The sequence below is a fragment of the Scatophagus argus genome, chromosome 20, assembly GCF_020382885.2.
Source record: "Scatophagus argus isolate fScaArg1 chromosome 20, fScaArg1.pri, whole genome shotgun sequence".
In the NCBI taxonomy this organism is placed as follows: domain Eukaryota; kingdom Metazoa; phylum Chordata; class Actinopteri; family Scatophagidae; genus Scatophagus; species Scatophagus argus.
In genome coordinates, this window is record NC_058512.1 from 7,141,290 (window position 1) to 7,161,361 (window position 20,072).

The 20,072-nt window shown below is 40.8% G+C and overlaps 1 protein-coding gene across 3 annotated transcripts; it reads right to left on the minus strand.

Annotated features, from left to right (window-relative positions):
- Positions 1-8,370: 8,370 nt before the first annotated feature.
- On the minus strand, positions 8,371-19,624 carry lhx3 (LIM homeobox 3). Of its 3 annotated transcripts, none has more exons than XM_046376056.1 (6): positions 19,230-19,624; positions 13,701-13,872; positions 13,376-13,578; positions 11,408-11,559; positions 10,169-10,340; positions 8,371-9,656 (listed from the first exon to the last, which is right to left on the minus strand). In XM_046376056.1, exons 1-6 carry the CDS (start codon positions 19,297-19,299, stop codon positions 9,223-9,225), a joined length of 1,203 nt encoding a protein of 400 aa, XP_046232012.1. In that variant the 5' UTR covers positions 19,300-19,624; the 3' UTR covers positions 8,371-9,222. The 3 variants fall into 3 exon arrangements, with proteins under 3 accessions (XP_046232012.1, XP_046232011.1, XP_046232009.1); XM_046376055.1 differs by lacking the exon at positions 19,230-19,624 and adding an exon at positions 16,403-16,805 and having other exon boundaries at positions 13,376-13,575; XM_046376053.1 differs by lacking the exon at positions 19,230-19,624 and adding an exon at positions 16,403-16,805.
- Positions 19,625-20,072: the final 448 nt, after the last annotated feature.

Genomic DNA, 20,072 nt, shown 5'->3' on the forward strand with positions numbered 1-20,072 from the left:
TTTGCCCTTCCTTTGTGTCCTTCACACATCCTTCTGCCTGCACCTCATTCCATACAAAATGCAAACATGATGCCCCTTCACCTCCCACCACTTCTGCTCTGCATACCTCCCTTCCTCTTTCCACCTCTCCTTCCTTCCTCCCCTCCTTCCTTCCACCCTTCCCTTCATTTCTGGGCCGACTGTGGCAGCCGTCACGCCGTGCAGACACGTCTGCCTGTCTGCTTTGATATAGTGGCATAAGGTTTGCCTGATCACCAAGGTCAGGGACGAACAATCTATTCAATCCACTCATTATTATTAGGAGTATAAATAAATTTAGGATGGGAGACTGCACCTTGAACCTTGACCCTTTACCCTGAGCTGAAATTTATCTTTTTACCATTTTTTCCCCTGTTGCTTGGTGACAAAAGGTGTCTCTTCTTCAGCCTCTCTACCTCTCTCTCACACTCGTAGTCTGAATGAATCCATTAACTGGATTAGATGGATGCTGCCACTCTACATATGCAACATTCAGAAATACAGGTCCCATATTGACAAATTTCATGTTGCAGTAAAGAGTTATGTCATCTATAGAGTTTATGACATAAAAAAACACAAACAGAAGACTGGGGTGGTAAAAATCCACAATCTGTGAGGCTGGTTAAAGTAATGGCAGAAGGTGAGATTAAAGGTTGACATTATTAAGTTTTGGTTTCAACATGAGAAATCGCTTTGGTTTAAATAGACTTTTGGAGAGATTCCTTTCAGTGCTGCTGAAACATGTATGATGGGAGATTTCTTGAAAGATGGTGCATGTGTTTGTCTGGCTGCATGTGTTGCTCTCCAAGGTGTACTCTTTTAAAGCCCATAAACCCTTTCACATATCTAAGATTAAAATCACAACATGAAAATCTTGTACTGTACTGCGTTCTGCTCCCATGTTAACAATAGTTCAGCATCTCCTTCTTGTTTTTGTCCCTGATCTCTTCCACCCCTCCCCACCCCCAGAAACCAAATTATAAAATCATCGAGAGCATGATGAGATTGCTGCTCGGTTATTAATCTTCAATAAATACATCTTGACCCCGGGATTAAGTGTATGCCCTCTCCACCCCCTTGTCCTCTCCACCCACTGCACCCCCCCCATCCCAACACACACACCACCCTCACTCATCTCTAAAGAGATCCTTTGACATGAATTATGAAAAAAAAGGAAAGAAAACAATAGCCAAGGGTTGAGGTAGAGACGGGCTGGAACAAATGTTCCAACCTGGACTGAGCATTGGCAACTGATGGTGGTGACCTTGGGGGGCCCTTAGGCTGAAGCGGGATTACTTTTTCTCCCTGGGAGAGACGAATAGCATGGCTGGAAGCACAGTGAAATAAATTCCTGGGCACTCATGTTCAACATGGGCAAAATGAATCCATTTTCAGATGTTAGAACATGCTCTTAACAGCGTGGAACATGCTATACCAGAACCTTATTCCAAAATTAAACTACAATCTGTATACAACCTTTTCTCATAACTCGTTTATCAGATATTAAGTTAAAGGTTAACTAAACTGTATATGATGACAAAAAAGAAATTCACTTTCCATCTGAAAGTTGTTGAAATTGCCACAAAACTCGACTGTTTTGACAGATAAATCTATCAACCTTGACCTGCATAATTGCGCTGGTAAACTGCGACGCTGTTGTTGCTTTGTCACTCGACAGATGCCGTCCTCATTTTGTTAGGCCGAATGAGAGAAGACCTGTTTCCTGTCACGTCTCTGGCCTCATTGATTACCTGTTGGCCCCCAGATGCAGCACCAAACACGGACAAGCGTGGGGGGGTAAGGTGAGCTCTAAATTTGTGACAGTTGGAAAATGTATTAAAGGACTGAGGGCCGCATGGCAGATGCTGAGGCAGAACAAGAGAAACGGACTTCAGAAATTCAGTATGCGAAAGAACATGGTTGCAGCTGGCAGATCTTAAACATGCAGCGGGTCAAAACACAGGTAGACATCAGCATACAGCAAAATAAAAACAACTGAGGCGGCCACTTGGCTTACTCTGCAACTGTAAACTGTAATATAAAGCAAATAATACACAATATGTGGTAATAGGCTGCGTCATACGGGAACTTGAGCACTTACACAATTGCCTGTGTCTCAAGGTATAACCTGGCCTGGAGGTGCATTATTGATCTGAACTGAACATAGAATTAGAATCACAAACACTTCCCTGAAATTGGAAACTGGAAAGCTTCATGATTAGCATTTTTGAGAGGTTTTGGACACAGCTATGACACAAAATGCTCAAAGGAATTTTGGCAGATGTGCTCATTTACTTTCATGTAACTGGATTAACACTTAGATTATGAGATTAGATTAACAAGTATAAAAATGACATATTGTGGTTTTCCTCTGTCTAATTATTGGCAGTTTATTTATATGTCTTAGTTTTGTTTGGAGTAGACGAACTACCTGTACCGCCTGAAGGAGCAGTCAGTAAGCATGACTTGCGATTGGTTCTGATCTTCTCAGCTCTTTTAGCGCGGAGGTGAATAAGAACTTTTTTCAAAACATTTTTGTGATGAGAAAGTTTATTCAGATTTGGGGAACAACAATAGTAAGAAGGATAGATTTAATAAAACTATAGATAAAATATTCAGGGATCTTTTAACACCCAGCAAGTGTTTAAAGACATTTGTTATCAGTTTCCAGTCAGGATTCTTCTTTTCTCCAACGCTGTGCACACAAATGATGTACCGGCTCTTTGCCAAATGTGTTTAGAAAATCACAATTCAAAGTTGAAACAACTGTGTTATAATTGTGCTAACAAACTAACTTAATGCACAGACATGTTTTTGTCTCATAACAGCCAACTGGAAACAGCACTCAAGATCCACAGTATCCTGTCCTCTTCTCCATTCCCCTTACTATGAAACAATATTCAAATTAAAACACTAACAAGCAAATACAGAGGACTTGCCCTTCTTGTCTATCCTCCCCTCCCTCCGTTTCATGCATGCAACAAAAGTGAGCCATGAGTGCTTCAGCTCCCCTTCTCCTCCCTTTGCTGCTGCATTTGCTAGCTCCGAAAACATCAATTACGCTAAGTGTTTTCTCGCCTCTTTCAGCCAGAGATCAGAGCAGGCAGGACGAGGAAGACCCGCTTTGATGGTAACAGCAGATGTGTCACAGTTACTTTGCTGTCACTCACTGTATTGCCAGCACGCTGGAGTCTGTTCTTTGGGTTTTCCAGGTTTTGGATGGAGGAATTCGCTGCCTCCCATTCCTCTCCTCACCCTCTCCTCCCCTATCCCCTGCGTGCTGACAGCTGAGCAATGGCCTTTCCTGGGCGCAGTGATAATTGAAAAGCGTGATGGCTGGCTCCTGGTAGAGCGACCATCTGTGAGTCTGAGTGGTTTGGTAAGTGTTGCGTTCGTGGGCGGGGAGGTCGAGGGTTATGTGAGAGCCAGACAGCCTCCCGTGGGGAGCAGTTAACACCTCATAGATGGCAGAAGGCCCTGAAATGGCCCTTTGCAAAGCCCAGGCTCCTAATAAGAAGGAAGGGTGATTATTCCACTGTGAGGCAAACACAAACACATGCTGTTATGAATTCTGACAACACTAATGTGAGGGCAAAACACACTGGAAATGTGATTGAAATGTCAGTATTTAAACTTTTTTTTAAAGATGTCTCCCACCGCCTGTGCAAACGTGACAACCACATCATTGCTGTTATGTTGTTCCAGGTGATTTGTTTGCAAACATAATCGTAGATGGATGATTTATTACCTTTAAAAAAAACAATTAATGCTGAAATGATTGCTCAATTATTCAGGTGATCCATGGGAAATTAATTAAAATCCAGATTCGATAATCATTTTGTTTTAGTCATTTATCAAAACAGCTGCATCAGGCAAATGAGCTGGTTACTTTTCATTGTTTTTCGAGTAAAAATGAATTAATTTTATTAAAAAAAATAAATTTCAGTGTTGGTTGGTATAAATGAAAAAACAAAACAGTTTCATCAGTAGAAACCATTTTGGCCTCCATAGCTAGCAAAATGTTTTAATTTAGTCATGTCATCCACTCCGTACTGTAACTGAAAAGACGGACTAGATAATAAAATAATAACAATTAAGTTACAATCACGCAAACTTTCATGCAGTTTGGTCCTAAATACTGTTGGCTTCACCTTCGGCTGAAATGAAACTGTAAAGCAGCCGTTAATGATGATAGCCAAACATGCTGCTTGGAAATCAGTATGCTTCTCATGCACACACTCCTGGGTTAATGCGTCTACGAAGTGCTTTGAAGATTGCATAAAAAATGACAAACACCAGAACGGCAGCAGTGAGAAGAAGCTCTGAGTGATGTATTAGCCGATACATTTCTAATACGAATGTTCCTGAATGCATTTCAGTCAACCATTGCAGACAGATTACCAGATATTGCATTCCCGTCTAAGAATGAAATGAAGAGATAATTATGCAGCCGGCGGGTAATGGAGAGGTGGAGCCGTGATGGATTTGATTAAAGTTGTCAGTAAAAACACACGCTAATGACCATGTTGATTAGTTAGATTGCTTTCATGCTGCTGCTGCCATTAATCTACAGCATAAACAAAAGTATCCTGTTGGTCATTGCAGTGTTTGCAGTTTGTTTGCCTCTGAGTGTGCACCATCACGGTGACACTTTGCTTTCTATTATTATTTAAGACTTTTTGTTTTGCTATTTGGAAAAAAGGAATTTTTAAACAAAACATATTCATTTTTTCTACACCAAATATGTTTAAGGCATGAAAATGTGTAAATGAAACAAAACAAAACAAAAGGCCAAATCATATCTTGGGTTTCCACCTCCCGTTGTCTTTTCCTTCCCCATTTCTGCCTCCTTACAACCACAAAGCCCCCAATCACTGCAGGATCTTATTCATTAACACATTGCTTTAATTGATTGATATCTGTACCACAGATAATCCACTGTGCTCCCCCTCCTTTCCACCAGATCCCTTCACTCCCTTCCCTCCCCTCCTCCAGAGATCCCAAAATGAAAAAAAGAGCATACTGCTGCCTCCATGCATTCATGCATCCATTTGCGCGCGCACACACTCACACACACACACACACACACACAAACCAACGCACCAAGCGCCCTCCCCTCTGTTGCTGCTCCATTAGGTCTGAATTGTAGCTGTGATGTGTGGGACCCACGGGAGGTGTTATTGTCAGACCTGATTTACTCAGCACCATCTGACACAGGGTTGGTGGGCTTGTGTATGTGTGTGTGTGTGTTGGTGGTGTGCATGTGTGTATGTGTGTGTTGGGGTGTGTGTGTGTCTGTGCATGTTTGTATGTGTGCGTCTATGAGACACAACAGGCATACTGTCAGGCTTAGAGTGCAGAAAGGACAGTGGAAAGCAACAGTTTAACAGTAGCTGAAAAGCAGTAGGAAACTTCAGCAGTCATTGAGATATAAATGTACAATATGTTTGACGATTTATACCTTGTAGTTTATTCTTCATAATAAATGTAGTAAGTGATGCTTAAATGGTCCATAAGGTAAACGTACAACATGCACACAACATACAACAACAACATACTTCCAAAGATCAGAATAGAGATGCAGTTGGAGTGGTTTTTTAGTAAAAGAAACAAACAAAATACAGGACAGAAATGTCCTCTTCTTCCAGGTGGACCAGCAGTCTCATGCAAAAATATAAACAGAAAATTCAGGTCAACTTTCTCTGGGGTAAGGAAAGGACCCAAGCTTATAGTGATGCGCTGCTCGGGGTGAATGTGAATTTGTAAGTGCTGTGTTGTGAATAAATGTAATAGTTTGGGACTAGAAAAAGACAGTAGTTTCTTCACATTTTGCCATATTCTAATGCAATTACATGCATCAGAACAATTAAAATATATTTATTATTTCACCAGCGTCATGTCACTGTAAACAGGTCGTTACTGAAGTAACTAAAAGATTTTGGTCTGCTTGGAGGAATCCTGCCTCTTCTTATCCCAATATTTTTTGTTTTCCAGCCAGAGCACAATAGGAACTTTTGTTAAATTCTGATGCCAGGATTTCAAAATATGAATTCTCAGTTTTCTTCAAAGAGATCGGCTATACTCGAAGTCAGGAAGCATTTGGCCTTCAAATGGCTTTTAATGTAGAACAACAGTAATCATGTCCACAACCAGGATCTTCCCACAATTTCTTGACTTCCCTTTTTTCCCCCACCATTTACTTAATTGTTGTGCATCCATCTCCATTTATATCGTTGACATTAACACCTCGCTGACAGTTCCTTTTCTCACCTTCCACCAGTCTTATCCTACCCATCTGACAAATTGCATACCCAGTTTAATCTAATTCTTTACTCAGAAAACGGTGGATTTCCAACTCAATCTGAAAGAGTGGGGTTGGATAATCCCAGCTTTTTGTTCGGAGGAGTTCTTCCCACGGTCACCAAAATCTCACACCTGCTGTGTGACAGAACTATTAAGGGTGACGTGTGATCATTCGCTAAGACATAATTTGCCAGCTGTGAAGTATTTTTAATAAAACCACGTTGTCAACAAATTTCCTAAAACTTCGTTAGCTTCAGCACCAGTGGCTTGTTCCTTGTCTTCATTCAGCTAAACAAAACCACAGCAGATTAAGTGTTTTAACAGAGTAATTCATGTTTGCTCTGCAACAAATCAGTCTGTCTAACCCCAAATACAAACAGCCCTGTAAACTGACCAAGCAGGGTATTAAAGCAGGCCTTTCACACTTAACTCTCACCACCCTTCTGTCTCTGCCAAAAACTCTTTGGGTCAAGTTACACACCTGTCGCTTTTGAGAGGCCAAAGTGATACCTGCCGCTCAGCTGGAAGGATTCGGCTGAATTTCCTGTCTGGTGTTTCTTTTCTTGTTCTGGGAACCCGAGGAGTGGAGCAGGCAGCCATTAATGGTGGAGGAAGTCGGAGGTTACACTCCAAAACAAAAGGTTGGAGGACAGCTGGCTATCACCTTCATGCATGTCATCCTTTGTAGATCTGAATACACACACATACACACAAACGCTCGCTAAGGTGCACAATGATGGAGACGAACATTAAAACACATTAAGCTCACGTCTGTATTTGCTTTAAATACTTTGTTCTCAACCATCACTTATTTTATTCAGGATTGTCTAATTTTGTATAAATGAAGTGTAGCATAAATATCATGTATATCATGTTTATAATATACCTGTACATACTGTAAATTACTGTATACCTGGCACTTACTGCTTGTTGCACTTCTGGTTAGATGCCAAACTGCATTTTGTTGCATTGTACTTGTACATGTGTAATGACAATAAAGTTGAATCTAATCTAATCTAATCTAAAATAATTTTACAGTGTGACTATTGTTACTGCTGCTAGCCTACTATTTTACATGCCAACAAAAAATACTTACATCTTTTGTGTAGCCTCAGTAAAGGTAGCAATACAATATATAGAAATAAATAAAATCTCATTTACACTCTGCAAGTACTTGTAAATGTGTCCAAAATCAACACATTTGATCTGCATATTTAGGACTAGAAAAATGGACTCCTGCAAATATGATTTGAGGCTTAACAGGCCTTATAAACAAACCACAAATTCGCCCAAAAATAAATAATAGATTTGTAAATAAACAATTAAATATTAAAAAATGCATCAAGTTCAGACAGCTGAAAAAGTTTCTGCATCGCTTGATGCAAGCACACAAGAATGTCACATACACGTGTCACCAGCCATTATAGAAGCAAGTACAAAAACATACAATTGCACATGCAGTTGCATGCATGCTCCCACCTATGCATGTACTGTTTAATCAACTTAATTGAACCTGACTTTGAATAACTAAACAAATGAGGAAATTCACAAGGGGCACTTGATCCCTTCTCGGCTAATGGATTGGAGATTCCTTTCCCATAGGGGCATTCGGGCAAACAAGACTGAGTAATCTCTGAATTGATGAGTTGACTCTCTGTCTGCATCAAATTTCTCCACTAAAGAGCTGTTGAACAGAGCTGATACAGTGTTGGTAGTTAGCCAGATACTCAATTTGCAGACACGGGCAGAACTGTGGGCTCGCTCTGGTTTCACGACCAGGACTGTGATGTGCTATAGATATGCATATGTAGGATAGTTGCAGTGTGTGAGATGTAAGATAAAGTGTGAAGGATGATTCTACCTGGTTTCTTGGTTTCAAATTGTACACATGACTTATGTCCAAAACACTACTATCCTCTGCAGTTCTTTGAACGCACTTATTTTGTTTTAAGACCTTTCATTACTCATTTTGTTTCATATGATGCACATTTCCTGCACATAACCAAAAAAGGATAGAACTCCATCTTGATTTTGGTGACAAATTTATTAAAGTCCTGTCATTTAATCAGGAATCATCATCATCATTATCATTACCAGAAGGAATAAATAAGACATAAAACATTTTCCACATAAACAAACATACACATCAGACCCCAAATGCTAAAGCAGTTCACCTTCTGGGGTTGTTTTCGGTAGAACAAAACGAATGAGATACATCTGAGAACACACAAATGCATAGAAGTAATTGGACCCCTAGGTACCATTAAGACAACATCTACATTTTTGCCTATATCCCTGTTTGAGAATGTACAAAGTCCTCATATTTGGGTTCTTACTCATGTCCAGGAAGGGGTTTTGTATAAAAATAAAGTCTCCACAATGATAAACCAATATATATATATATATATGTATATATATATATAGTATATATATTATAGACATTTGGCAACAACCAGACAATTAAAGATTCCGAACGTTGAGTTCTGAGTTCTGCACCTGAACACACAGCTGAAGAGAATAAACAGGGACAGTTGGTGAAAATCCAAATGATCAATGTCTAAACTTCCTGCCTGTAGTCTCTAAACTGTTCTGAAAAAGCTTATAGTGGTATCGGAAAACTGAACATTTTTGACAGATTCTTTGCTTTAAATATGGTTTAACTACTGGAGGACAGTTGTCAGGCCAAGTGCTTTTAATGAAGGACATTTTCCTTCTTCCTTCCATCCAAATCACAGATATCAACAGGACCAGTCGATCAGATATTGGTGAGATCCAAGGACAGCAGTCTAATCCTTTACACAGTCACTGTCCTGTGTGACTAATTTCCAGTTTCTAAAATCCAACAGAAGACACAGAAAACAAAGCAAAAAAAAAAAAGTCCAATTTCTTGTCGTTGACCAATCAAAACTGCCCATGATCCACTTCATCTAACCAGGAGGCAGGACTGGCAGGAAAGTCCGGGTATCCCCCGCTGCTGCCGGTGGACAGGTCCGAGCTAGGGCCGTTGGCGGCCCCCATGGAGACTCTCACTGGAGGGTTGATCCCGGGCCCGCTGCCCTGGGTCATGATAGAAAGGCCAGAGTCGGGGTAGACCAAGCTGGAGATTAGAGGCTGGTGTCTGGGTAGCACCTGAAGTGACCCCGGCGATTGCGGAAGGCCGTAGGGGCTGTTGGAGCGGATGTCGTGGAACTGGTCTTGAGAAGGCAGCACGCCATGCTCTAGGGGGAAGGAGCTGTGGTTGTTGCTCCCTTGGCGTCCACCCATGGCTGGAGAGGACTCACTCAGGCTGCTGTAGATGCCATTAGTGAGGCCAAGCTCTGACATGGGTGGTTCATCTGTGCAACAAGGACCAGAAGGTGATAATTGTTATTCTGATCGGAGTGCATTTATTAAAACTGTAATAATCAACAACAAACACTTTAATCTTTTGTGCATTTTCAAGTGTTTGTGTGTGTTTCAAGTGTGACCAGGCCTTTCGAGATCCCTTTCATATCTGTGTATCGTCTCAACTCAAAAATAACAAAACAATTATTAATTAAGTTACAAAACAATTTAAAATGAACACCCTTCAAAAGATGAGTGGAATGTTGACATCATTTGTTCTAACCTTTGTTTTAGCGACTTAAAAAGCAGCAATTTTGATGTCTTTGTAGAATAAACAGAGGTGTAAATAACAAAATGAATGATGTCAGAAATCTGTTTGTTTCAAGTTTCAAGGCCCTGGTGTTGTTAACGCTGGCCGACTGTTTGTCATGACTTACTGGACCAGAATACAGCCATTGTCCGTGTCTCAAAATGTCTGCTGTGAAAACAGTCTACTCTGTTCATTTTGTGTGCTTGACTCCACCTGTAAAGGACACCTCGGCATCACTGTCCATGCCCTCCTCCTGGATGCTGTCCTTGTCGGATTTGGAGCTTCCACGTGACCTCTTCATGTTGCGAAAGTACTGCCCCCACCTCTGCCGACCGGCGTCTTTCTTCAGTCTTTTCTCTTTAGCTCGCCTGTTCTGAAACCAAACCTGGAAGGTAGAAAAGATAAGATGTATTATCTGCCAACAGACTTATTAGAAACAAACTTGACTGCGGAGAATTTTAGCAAAATGAAATAAAATATTTTCTAACACAATTTATGTTTATTAAATAATCTTCTCAGTCTTGATGACAAAAACTATACAAAGAGCCCACAATGTTTTTTATTCATCAAGTCAAAGTCTTCTGCTCTTTCCTTGATGCAAATATCACACTTAGAAGCATTAATGCAAAATTAAGTTTCAAGGACTGTCTGGAGGTGGCTTCACAACAATTTAACTCCAAGTGGGAGACTGAAACAGTGACACTGACTGGTAATCCTGGGACCAGGTTCTCCTGCACCAGATTTATCACGCATTTAATTAACTTCACGACAGCTACAAGTTGTCCTCACCCCAGGGAGCAGACAGGTTAGCATTCCACTGATTTAATTTATTAACATTTTCTCGATATCCACTTTTGATCTGACTTATAAATTTTAGTCGGCACTTTAGAAAACACACACAATATAGTCATGAAATTAAACTGCGTGTAACCTTCTTGCTTAGGAAATTCAACACAAAGTAAAAAAAAAAATGCCTCATTTCTTGTTAATTTTATCTTACACGCAAAATTAATTCATTTCAGTCACGAACACAAAAAAGCAGTTTTACATTCTTGTTAATGATATTCCACCCTGAGTGAGCCCTCTTCACCCCTTCCCTTTCACTGAATAATGAGGAGCATTTTACAGGCTTCCATCTCTACTTTTGTCCTTGCAAATAAAAAGATATATATGACCACCGCGTAGCAACCAGCGCGAGGCTCCTCAGCAGCCCACAATATGCGAGGGGCCCTCGAGTATTGTTAACGAGCTTGCACTTAAACCATGCTGACTTTCACGTGGACTTCATTTTACTCCATCTGACCGTAAATCCCCCTCCAACACACACACACACACACACACTCAGACGCTTGCTCGTACAGTAGGCCTGTGCCAGTTCTGTCACAATTGTCTCTTGATAATGCAGTCAGGACAGTAATGAAATAGCCCTTAATGGATAATAATATACTTTACCTGCACAACCCGCATATCAAGGCCTGTCTCTGAAGATAACTGCTCCCGGACGTGACGGGCAGGTTTGGGAGAGTTATTGTAAGCGTTCTTCAGCGTTTCCAGCTGCTTAGCAGTAATGGTTGTTCGTGGCCTTTTTGCAGTCGAATCTGCTTCTGAAAAATGAAAGGAAAGCACACAATTTAAGCAAATGCTGGACAGTTTTTCTGCAAGTGCGTGGAGCTCAATGCCATCCATGTTTTTCTAAAGTTTAAGACCTTTAAAAGGTCTCAGGAAAAGAAATTGCAGTATTTAAATGAACAAGAAATAATGCAGATTGGATAATTTATACAGTAAATATTCACAGCCTAATGATGATATTACACATTTATGTACAGTGTTTCAAGACACTGCTGTCTATACAACTTTTTATATACTGTATAAATTATTTATAATAATAAAAATAATAACATCAGCAAGAGAGATCTTCTGCTATACTGTCCCTGAGAGAAATACTTTATGTCTCTGGGTGAGAAGCATGAAAATATGTGACAGGATCACATATTCTTAGCAACTGATAACATAAAACAGCTCGTATAATATACAACTTTCTAATTTAACATAAATGGATAAATTCCACTCTGCCTATAAACTAAAAACTGGCATCCTCTGCATAATTGCATCATGTCTGCACATCTGTTGGCCAGCACAGCAAAATACAAAACCATCATCCAAATGGATGCTGCCCAAGTAATTGCGCCCTCTCATTAGTAAAATAAACGTGTGTGTTTTTAGTGAAAACTTGTGTTAACTCGCTGCATAAATCAACACTGGGTGGGGCAGTAAATTCAAACAAACAGATGGGGAGATAAAACCAGACCATACCCGGCCTGCCCTATCAGGTACACAGCCTGTATGTGATGTAGTGTTGCTTAAAATAAGCAGCGTATCTAACGAAAATGTTTTTAAACATGAAAATCTAGCAACACTTTACGTATATTTAACCACTATAAATAATAAATAAACTATTTCAAAGCAATCCCTGCCTTAGATGCTAAGATGTGCATAATAACAATCAGAGCCTGGTTAAAGCCCTTATTTCCTGTTGATGAGAAACAGATTTCCATGACTATACTGTAGGTGGGTTTTTGGTAAGAACAAAATTCTCATATGACTTAATTTAAAGATTTACAATGTGTTGGCAACTTTTTGTTTGTTTGTGTAATGTCTCCATAAAAAAACAGTCACAAAATTATACTTAACATACACTTTCATAAGAATTTAAGCCTCTGCTTTGAACAGTTGTTACAAGTTCCTTTCGGGTAAATATTTACCAACCCAAAGACACAAGTGTGAGTGTTCAGATTTGTTTTTCTAGTAAAGGGAATTTTGCTGTGTGTCTGACACGTCTGCCTCTACTAAAGTTTTCTTTTACGTGTTAAAATTGTTTTAATTTAATGTTAATCGTTTTTTGTCCTGTATGAAAATCTCCCTGTCGATGCCTTGCTAATGTACATGAATCAAAGTGGGAAACTGCAGGGTGTGAATTAAGAAAATACAACGTTCCTTTGTCTTTTAAGGCAATTTTCATTTAACACATTTAGATATTTAAATCAGTTCTTGCACCTATAACATCATTAATCATATTAATATCTTTCTCACACACACACACACACGGTCCTGGACGCACACACACACACACACCTCTCATCCTCCCTCTTTCTTTCTGTGCTCGGGAACTCACACACGATCACATTTATAAGAGTTACTGAAAGCTGATTCACTCAAGTGCCAGCAGAGTGCGAGTGTAAGCCTGCAGGCCTCCTCTTGAAGTAGTTTGCTATCGATCGGGCTGCGGGCTACGATACAATTAGCACAGGTGGGTCAGAGTTTATGGGTGACCTCACTGTCGCGTCAAAGAATGGATTACGCATCACGTAACTTACAGAGCAAGCGTAAGCTCCGTATCTTTAAAACAGTGCGTCGCCTCACCTCTCTGTTTGGCGGTCTCGTAGTCGGCCTTGCAGACCAGCCTGCTGTCCTCCATCAGATAATACTCGTCCCCAGTGGCCAGCTGCCTCTTGCACACGATGCAGGCAAAGCAGTGCAGGTGATAGACGAAGTCCTGCGCTCTCCTCACCACCTGTGTGGGCGGTATGCCCTGCTGACAGGCTGCACATTTGGTCCCGAATCTCCTTTTGGGAAATTAGACAGTTGCCATCAGTTCATAATAACTTAGCGAACATCATCATAGTCACTGGAGATATTATTCATAAAAGAGATGAACGCAAAATAAAAATATTTGAGAGCTACTCACTTGAAGAAATCCTCTTTGCAGTAGACGCTGTCGCCCCTGCTGAAGCACTTCTCTGCCAGCTGCGCCTGGCAGTCGCTACATTTCAGGCACTTGCTGTGCCAGTGGCGATCCAGCACTTTGAGGATAAAGCGGTCCACGATGTGTTGGTTGCAGCCTGCACACACGGGGATTTCTGCAGGAGGCAAGAAAGAATCGCTTTAGCCAGTTCAGATGTCAAATGGCCCCGGGGAACAACGACGACAAGTGGATGTGCTTATTGTGCTTAGGCCGACTTGTTCACTTCTTACTGTGCATAACTGATTATGCAAGAAGGAGACGTGACAGTGAGAAGCTGTAAAGATCACCAGCGTGAATATGTAGAAACACGCGTAAAGATTTAACGTTTTGTAGATTTGTTATTGCTTCCTTTGCATATTTTTTATTTGAAGTTTGGGATTTCTTCATTTCATTTTTAGCACTTTATAATACAGTATACAAAATGTAACGCACCATTTCAACACCAGTATTCAGTAGGAAATTAAATTATATTGACTTTAATAAACAAACAAACGAAACAAAACAAAAAATCCGAGGAAGACCTTTTCCGTCTCTACATCATCATTACTCAGGTTCACATGCAACACGAATGTAATTAAAAACTGTTATCTCTATCTGAATGTTTTTATCCTAAAAGTAATAAAACAATACAAAAAGGTTACAACACCTCCCAGCCAATTCAACAGCTCTTTGATTGAAAAGGGGTCAGTAAATAAAGCACAAACATTATTCACCATGTGGACTCCAGTAGCCGGCAAACGCGAGATGCAAACACAAACACAAACCCACATAAACACAATTGCATTGCGCGGTAGTCTAAATCCACAAACAAAAGAAAGGTAAGTTTAGAAACGAATGAATTAATAAATGAGAGCGTTTCAATTGAAAAGTTCACTCCCACGTCATCGTTTTCCATCATTAGAATTTATTGCAATATTCACTAACTGTGTCTCATGTCCACATCATACAGTCAGTCAGTCAGTCAGTCAGTGAGTCACGAAGGTTCGTGCTGGGAGGACTTTTTTGTACCTGTAAATTTCTCCAAGCCCATCAAAATAAGTAAACCACATCCACCCCCAGCTTACATGTGGCTTTCGTTTCAAACGATTGAAAGAAAAACATAAAACATTAAGTTATTTCCCAAACTCAGTCACCTTATCACCACATGTCTGGACTATATTATGTATAGATTATTTGATTTTACATTACGGAGGCAGTCCTTGTGTTTGACGTGGAAATGAGGGTTTCAGGTGATCGAAATCAGACATTTAAATAAAACTTGACTTGAAACCACTTGTGCATTTATATACCTCACTGATTAATAGATAATTAAATAATTGGCTTTTCTTTTTAAAGTCTATGATTTATTAAAAATAATCTTAAATAATCTTAAAATCTTATCACTAGCAGTACATATAAAATTAATCCTGGAAAAAAAAGCCCACATGGACACCGATTCTGAGCATAAATCCAATGCAAAACTAGTTGTATGATTCTTGGAAAAGACAAAATATATATGAGAGGTATTTTAAACCCCTAAATAAGCTGTAAAATACAGCAATTAATACCTCATTAACTGAATAATGGTCGGCTGGTTATTACTGTTTCAAGTGTAATCATCTTTAACAAGCACTTTTACGCAAAGTCAGTTTCAAACAGATACAAAACAAAAACTTAAGTGACAATATGGACAGTTAAAATGTCAAGTAAGACTTTATCAAGCCTCATTATTATTATTAATAATAAAAAAAAGGCTCAACCACTTCATATTCCACCCTTGCAAGGAATCGCATTCCTATTGTCCTGCTGCGGACAAATCGTGAAACATTGATGAAGCATTTCTTCTGGCAACGCCAGCGAAGCCCTGCACAAGTGTGGTGGGAGCCACGTCGAGAACAGGTGTATCCAGGTCATCATTAATTCAACGCCTGCTGTAAAACTAGAAAGCTGCGGCCTATAGTCTCACGGTACAAACCAATACGGTGTCCAAGCAATTTGCTCACCTTGTGGGGCCCACTTAGAATATTAAAAATATAGATGCTTGGAAAATCCCCCCAAAAAGTTGCTCACCTAAATTCACAACGTCTAGCAAGGTGAGGCTGGATGCTTCGGCTCTTATTTGTTCAAAACTGAAAGCATAAACACGGAGGAAATCTTTTGATTATACTTTAGACATGTTTTCTTCAGCACGCTCAGCCTTCTGAAGCTAAACGAGAGTTTATGTCGTGCTCAAAAACCCGCGTAAACACAAACAAATTTCCAAATTAAAACTGAGTTTGCCTGATTTTCCCTTTAAAATGGTGCACAAAATGTAAAATATGCCGACATCTGAACGACGGTTCGGGTAAAAGAAAGGCTAAAACAGACCGGTATCACGGAGACTGGCACATGTCCTCGGTGTCAACAGCTGTAAAACTGATACACCCGAAACGACGATTTTCCCGACTTAAAACACAGAATCCATCATCCATCATCCATATGATAGCCTGCACTTACTGTACATAGTGGAAACATTATCAACAGACTGTAATTAATAAAATAGTCTCACTTACAGGCCTGTTAAAAGGCCAGCAGTAAGGATCAAATGCCACACACACACAGAGACACACACACGTAGAACACAAAGAGTACAAAATCAGATCAGAAATTGGTGATATTTCGGTTACCTTTCCGTAGCTCTTCGCTGTGCGACAGCAAAGCGAGGAGCATCTCCGTGTTATTCGGTGCGTCTTTTGGAGAGTTACGCTCACCACGTCCGTCCATTGCTCATGATTTACGCTCACATTAATGCGATTCTGTCTTATCTGAGATCTATCTGCACTCATGCACAAAGCAGCTGCTTTCAAATTTGCGTTGCACGAGCCGCAGTGCGAAGATAAACGCGCGCCAGTGTCCCCTTGGAGTTTGCTTTTATGCCTCACCGCGTTGAAGCCTGTGCAGGATTACGCTGCGCCGTTTCCCGAGCGACAGGGAGATAGATTAACATCACTTACCGAGTACCTCTACCCGGAAGGAGAATAAACAGGAGGCGAGAGGAGAAGCCAATGGACTTTCAGTGCAGGGTGGTAACGTTACTCTGAGATGCGTTACAATATTGTGGCCTGTTACTCTTCAGATAACATGAAAAACATATCCAAAGTCACGCAGTCTTTTAAGTTGGTTTCTAAACTGAACTTGTATTTTGCAAAAAATCCATTTATCCCAACTGCACGTTTAAAACTGAATTGACTTCGTCCTCAAATCCATTTCTCCAAGCATTCTCACCGTTAAATTGATGGCTATTATTTAATGTTTATAAAAAGGAAATGAAAAACATACTCATGCTATTAGGCCTGCGGTTTTCTAAGAGGCAAACAGGCCGCTTTTTCGTAAAATAAACTATATTCTATAGCCAGTTCTGTTTTGATATTGTTTCCGATGATTCTAATATCGTCACTGTTTTTGAGCACGAAGCCTCTCTAATGGCTTATCCGTTTAGAGAGAACATTATTAAAAGAAATGTTAATGATTGCACTTTTGAGGAACAACGCAGCAGAAACAACAACAACAAAATTAGATCTACAGCCCCAAAATATTTTGGTGTTGGTTTATGATGTAAAATAGACCAAATAGTTTTTTTCATGGCAGTTCATTTATAATTCAGATTCCAGTACAGCCATGCAAGGAAAAAGGTTGGGGCCTGAGGGAATACTGTGAGCTTGTTTAGACCCTTGTCTTGGCCTGCAATGTTAATTAATTTCATTTATTATTTCCAGGCAGTGCATAGAACACTGTATATCTAAAAAAAAAATATATACAGAAATGGTCTGGTAATTATATTTTAGTAAAGTATTAAATGATGGCTCTGTTTTTACAAACAGATTTGCACACTTGAGATGATAAAAATATCCCAGTTTTGATTGTTGGCATAATTAATATTTATCATTATTATGGACAGCAATGCATTTTAAAATCAATTCAACACACACGCACACACACACACACCATATCTTCAACTCGTGTGTTGAGCATTCAAAGACAAGTGTTTATTTAGGGGAGAGATTGGCTGTTCAATAACATGTTGATCGGGCCAACACCCCAATGAATTTTATTGACACTGATCTTTGGCACAAAAGAGCGCCTGGGGAAATCACGGGTAGTGCCACAGCCGCTGATGAATCTAAAATCAATGTCCCATTTGCCTGTATTTTAGGAGTATATGAAAGACGTTTTGGAGAAAGCTGAGGGGTTCATGGGTGCCCCTCTTACTTTTCAGCTTTGTAATAATTTTTATGTCGTATTGATCGCTCACTTTTGAGGGGGTGAAGCCGACTGTAATGTGACAACAAAGCGATGAAATGACCATCAGAGTGATGGTCACTCGGTCAGAGAAAGTCGCAAGGATGACAGCCAGGAATAGATTCACAGTTTTAGTTTGACCTGGTTGCGTTAATTTGATTTTGTACATTTTTTGTTTTTTTTTAAGATACAGACCTGATTCTAAATTTTTGGATTGAATCATCTATTATGAACAAAGCGTTTATTTTGTTTCCAAAAGCCAGCAGCTACTGCTAAAACAAACTCACACCTACAGGAATCCATTTCAAAATGTTGTGTCCAGCCTCACTTGTTTGTCTCACGAAATAAAATTTCAAATGCATAAAACCAACTGTGAGCGAATAGAATATAAACAATAAGCTTATTCCTGAAACTGAAAGAACACGCTTACTCCTATATTGATATATTATTTGTAGTCCTGCAAGGCACTAATAATTTAGCTGCTGTCGGGAAGCTTTGAATCCGACCACTTGCGTGATCACCGCCTCCAACAGCAACCTCAGGTGTCCCACCTGTCGGGGAGGGAACGTGACACCTGTTGAGCACTTCGAGCCAGTGGGCTGCAGGTGGCGAGCAGCTCCGCGCCTGCCTGCAGCCTGTCGCACGGCCGCAGCCACCACAGCGCGTCCTGCGGTCTCTCTCAGTCTCTCTCTCTCTCTCTCTCCGCTCCCTGCGCTCGCGTTACAATCGCATGCGGCGGTGTGAGATGACAGCACGCGCGTATAACATCTGTTGGTGTGATTCTCCAACAATGAAGGCTCATTACAGATTCATAACGTCTCCCACACGCAACGCACACACGAGAAACGCCTCCAAACGGTCTGTGTGCATCAACGCGAGCTGGGGAATAACAGAAAGGGTTTCTGCAACATCGCTTATTGATATCTGTGTCCCGTTTCCAATCCGCAAATGATCTAAATTAATATAATAGATCATAATCACAGGTAGTATCCCTTCTGTAGAAGTGCGGCTGCTTTTCTTTATAAAATAACACTTTACCATTATCAGAGTTAACTCTGACTTCCTGCTGTGCTGTTTTATCCTCTATTTCACGCCTAAGTGTAGCCTGACTCATTAACGGACCCCTGGATAGCAATTTAAACTCCATACCGCCTGTATCCTTCCCAAATCCAAATGCACAATGGATTAGTCAATTAGTTAACAATACTCTCTTACCTTGGCCCGAGCTGTACCGGGAGAAATTTCCTGTATTTTGACAACTTGAGCCCGGATGTTCAAGCAACATTTCGGTGATGTTCCAGCTGAAGAAATCAGGGTGGTCTAATAAGCTGCTGAGGACGCAGTGGATTCAAACACGCACTTCCCTGGAGATTTATCCTCTCGAGAGTGAACTGAGCGCTCTTCGACCACAGCTTGATTTCTGCAAAGCGTTCAGGAGGACGCACGTCGACCTTTCTCCTTCCGTCAGCTGCCGAGAACGGAAACTTTGAATATTCATCAAGTTCCTCTTTGATTCCGTGTTGATAAGCTCGAGGTGAGGTGGAGACGAGGGACGGCTGTGGGAGGCGGTGGGAAAGTGTCTGACCATTAGCGTCGTCAGCTGACCTGACTGTGAGCCCGGCGAGCCTGCAACTTTAACTTCAACCAAAGCAAGAGGCGGTCAGAGCTTCCTCTGTCCAAGGTGCTGAAAGGGGGAGTTTCTCTTAACGGGCGGGAGGCGTGTATGCTGCTCCTGTGTCCCCCGTGGGTATCTTTAAATGCACACACACTCACACACACACACACACACACACAAACTTGCCCTCCCCTCATTCTCTTTATCTGCGTTGTGGCGCACGTGTCTGCCTTTCAAGGCGCACAATGGGGCAATTGGGCCCTGCACGGGACATTGTTGTCATGCTTTTCCACCGCTGCGTCTCTCTTTTGTTTGGTTAAAAATAGACAGCATCGCCTTAATGATACAAGTGGACGAGGCGGAGGCCTACGTGCGGTTAGCTTGTGTGATGTTACGTCTGGGATCGAATGAAATTTAAAAAAGGAGTGAAAGGACATTCTTTC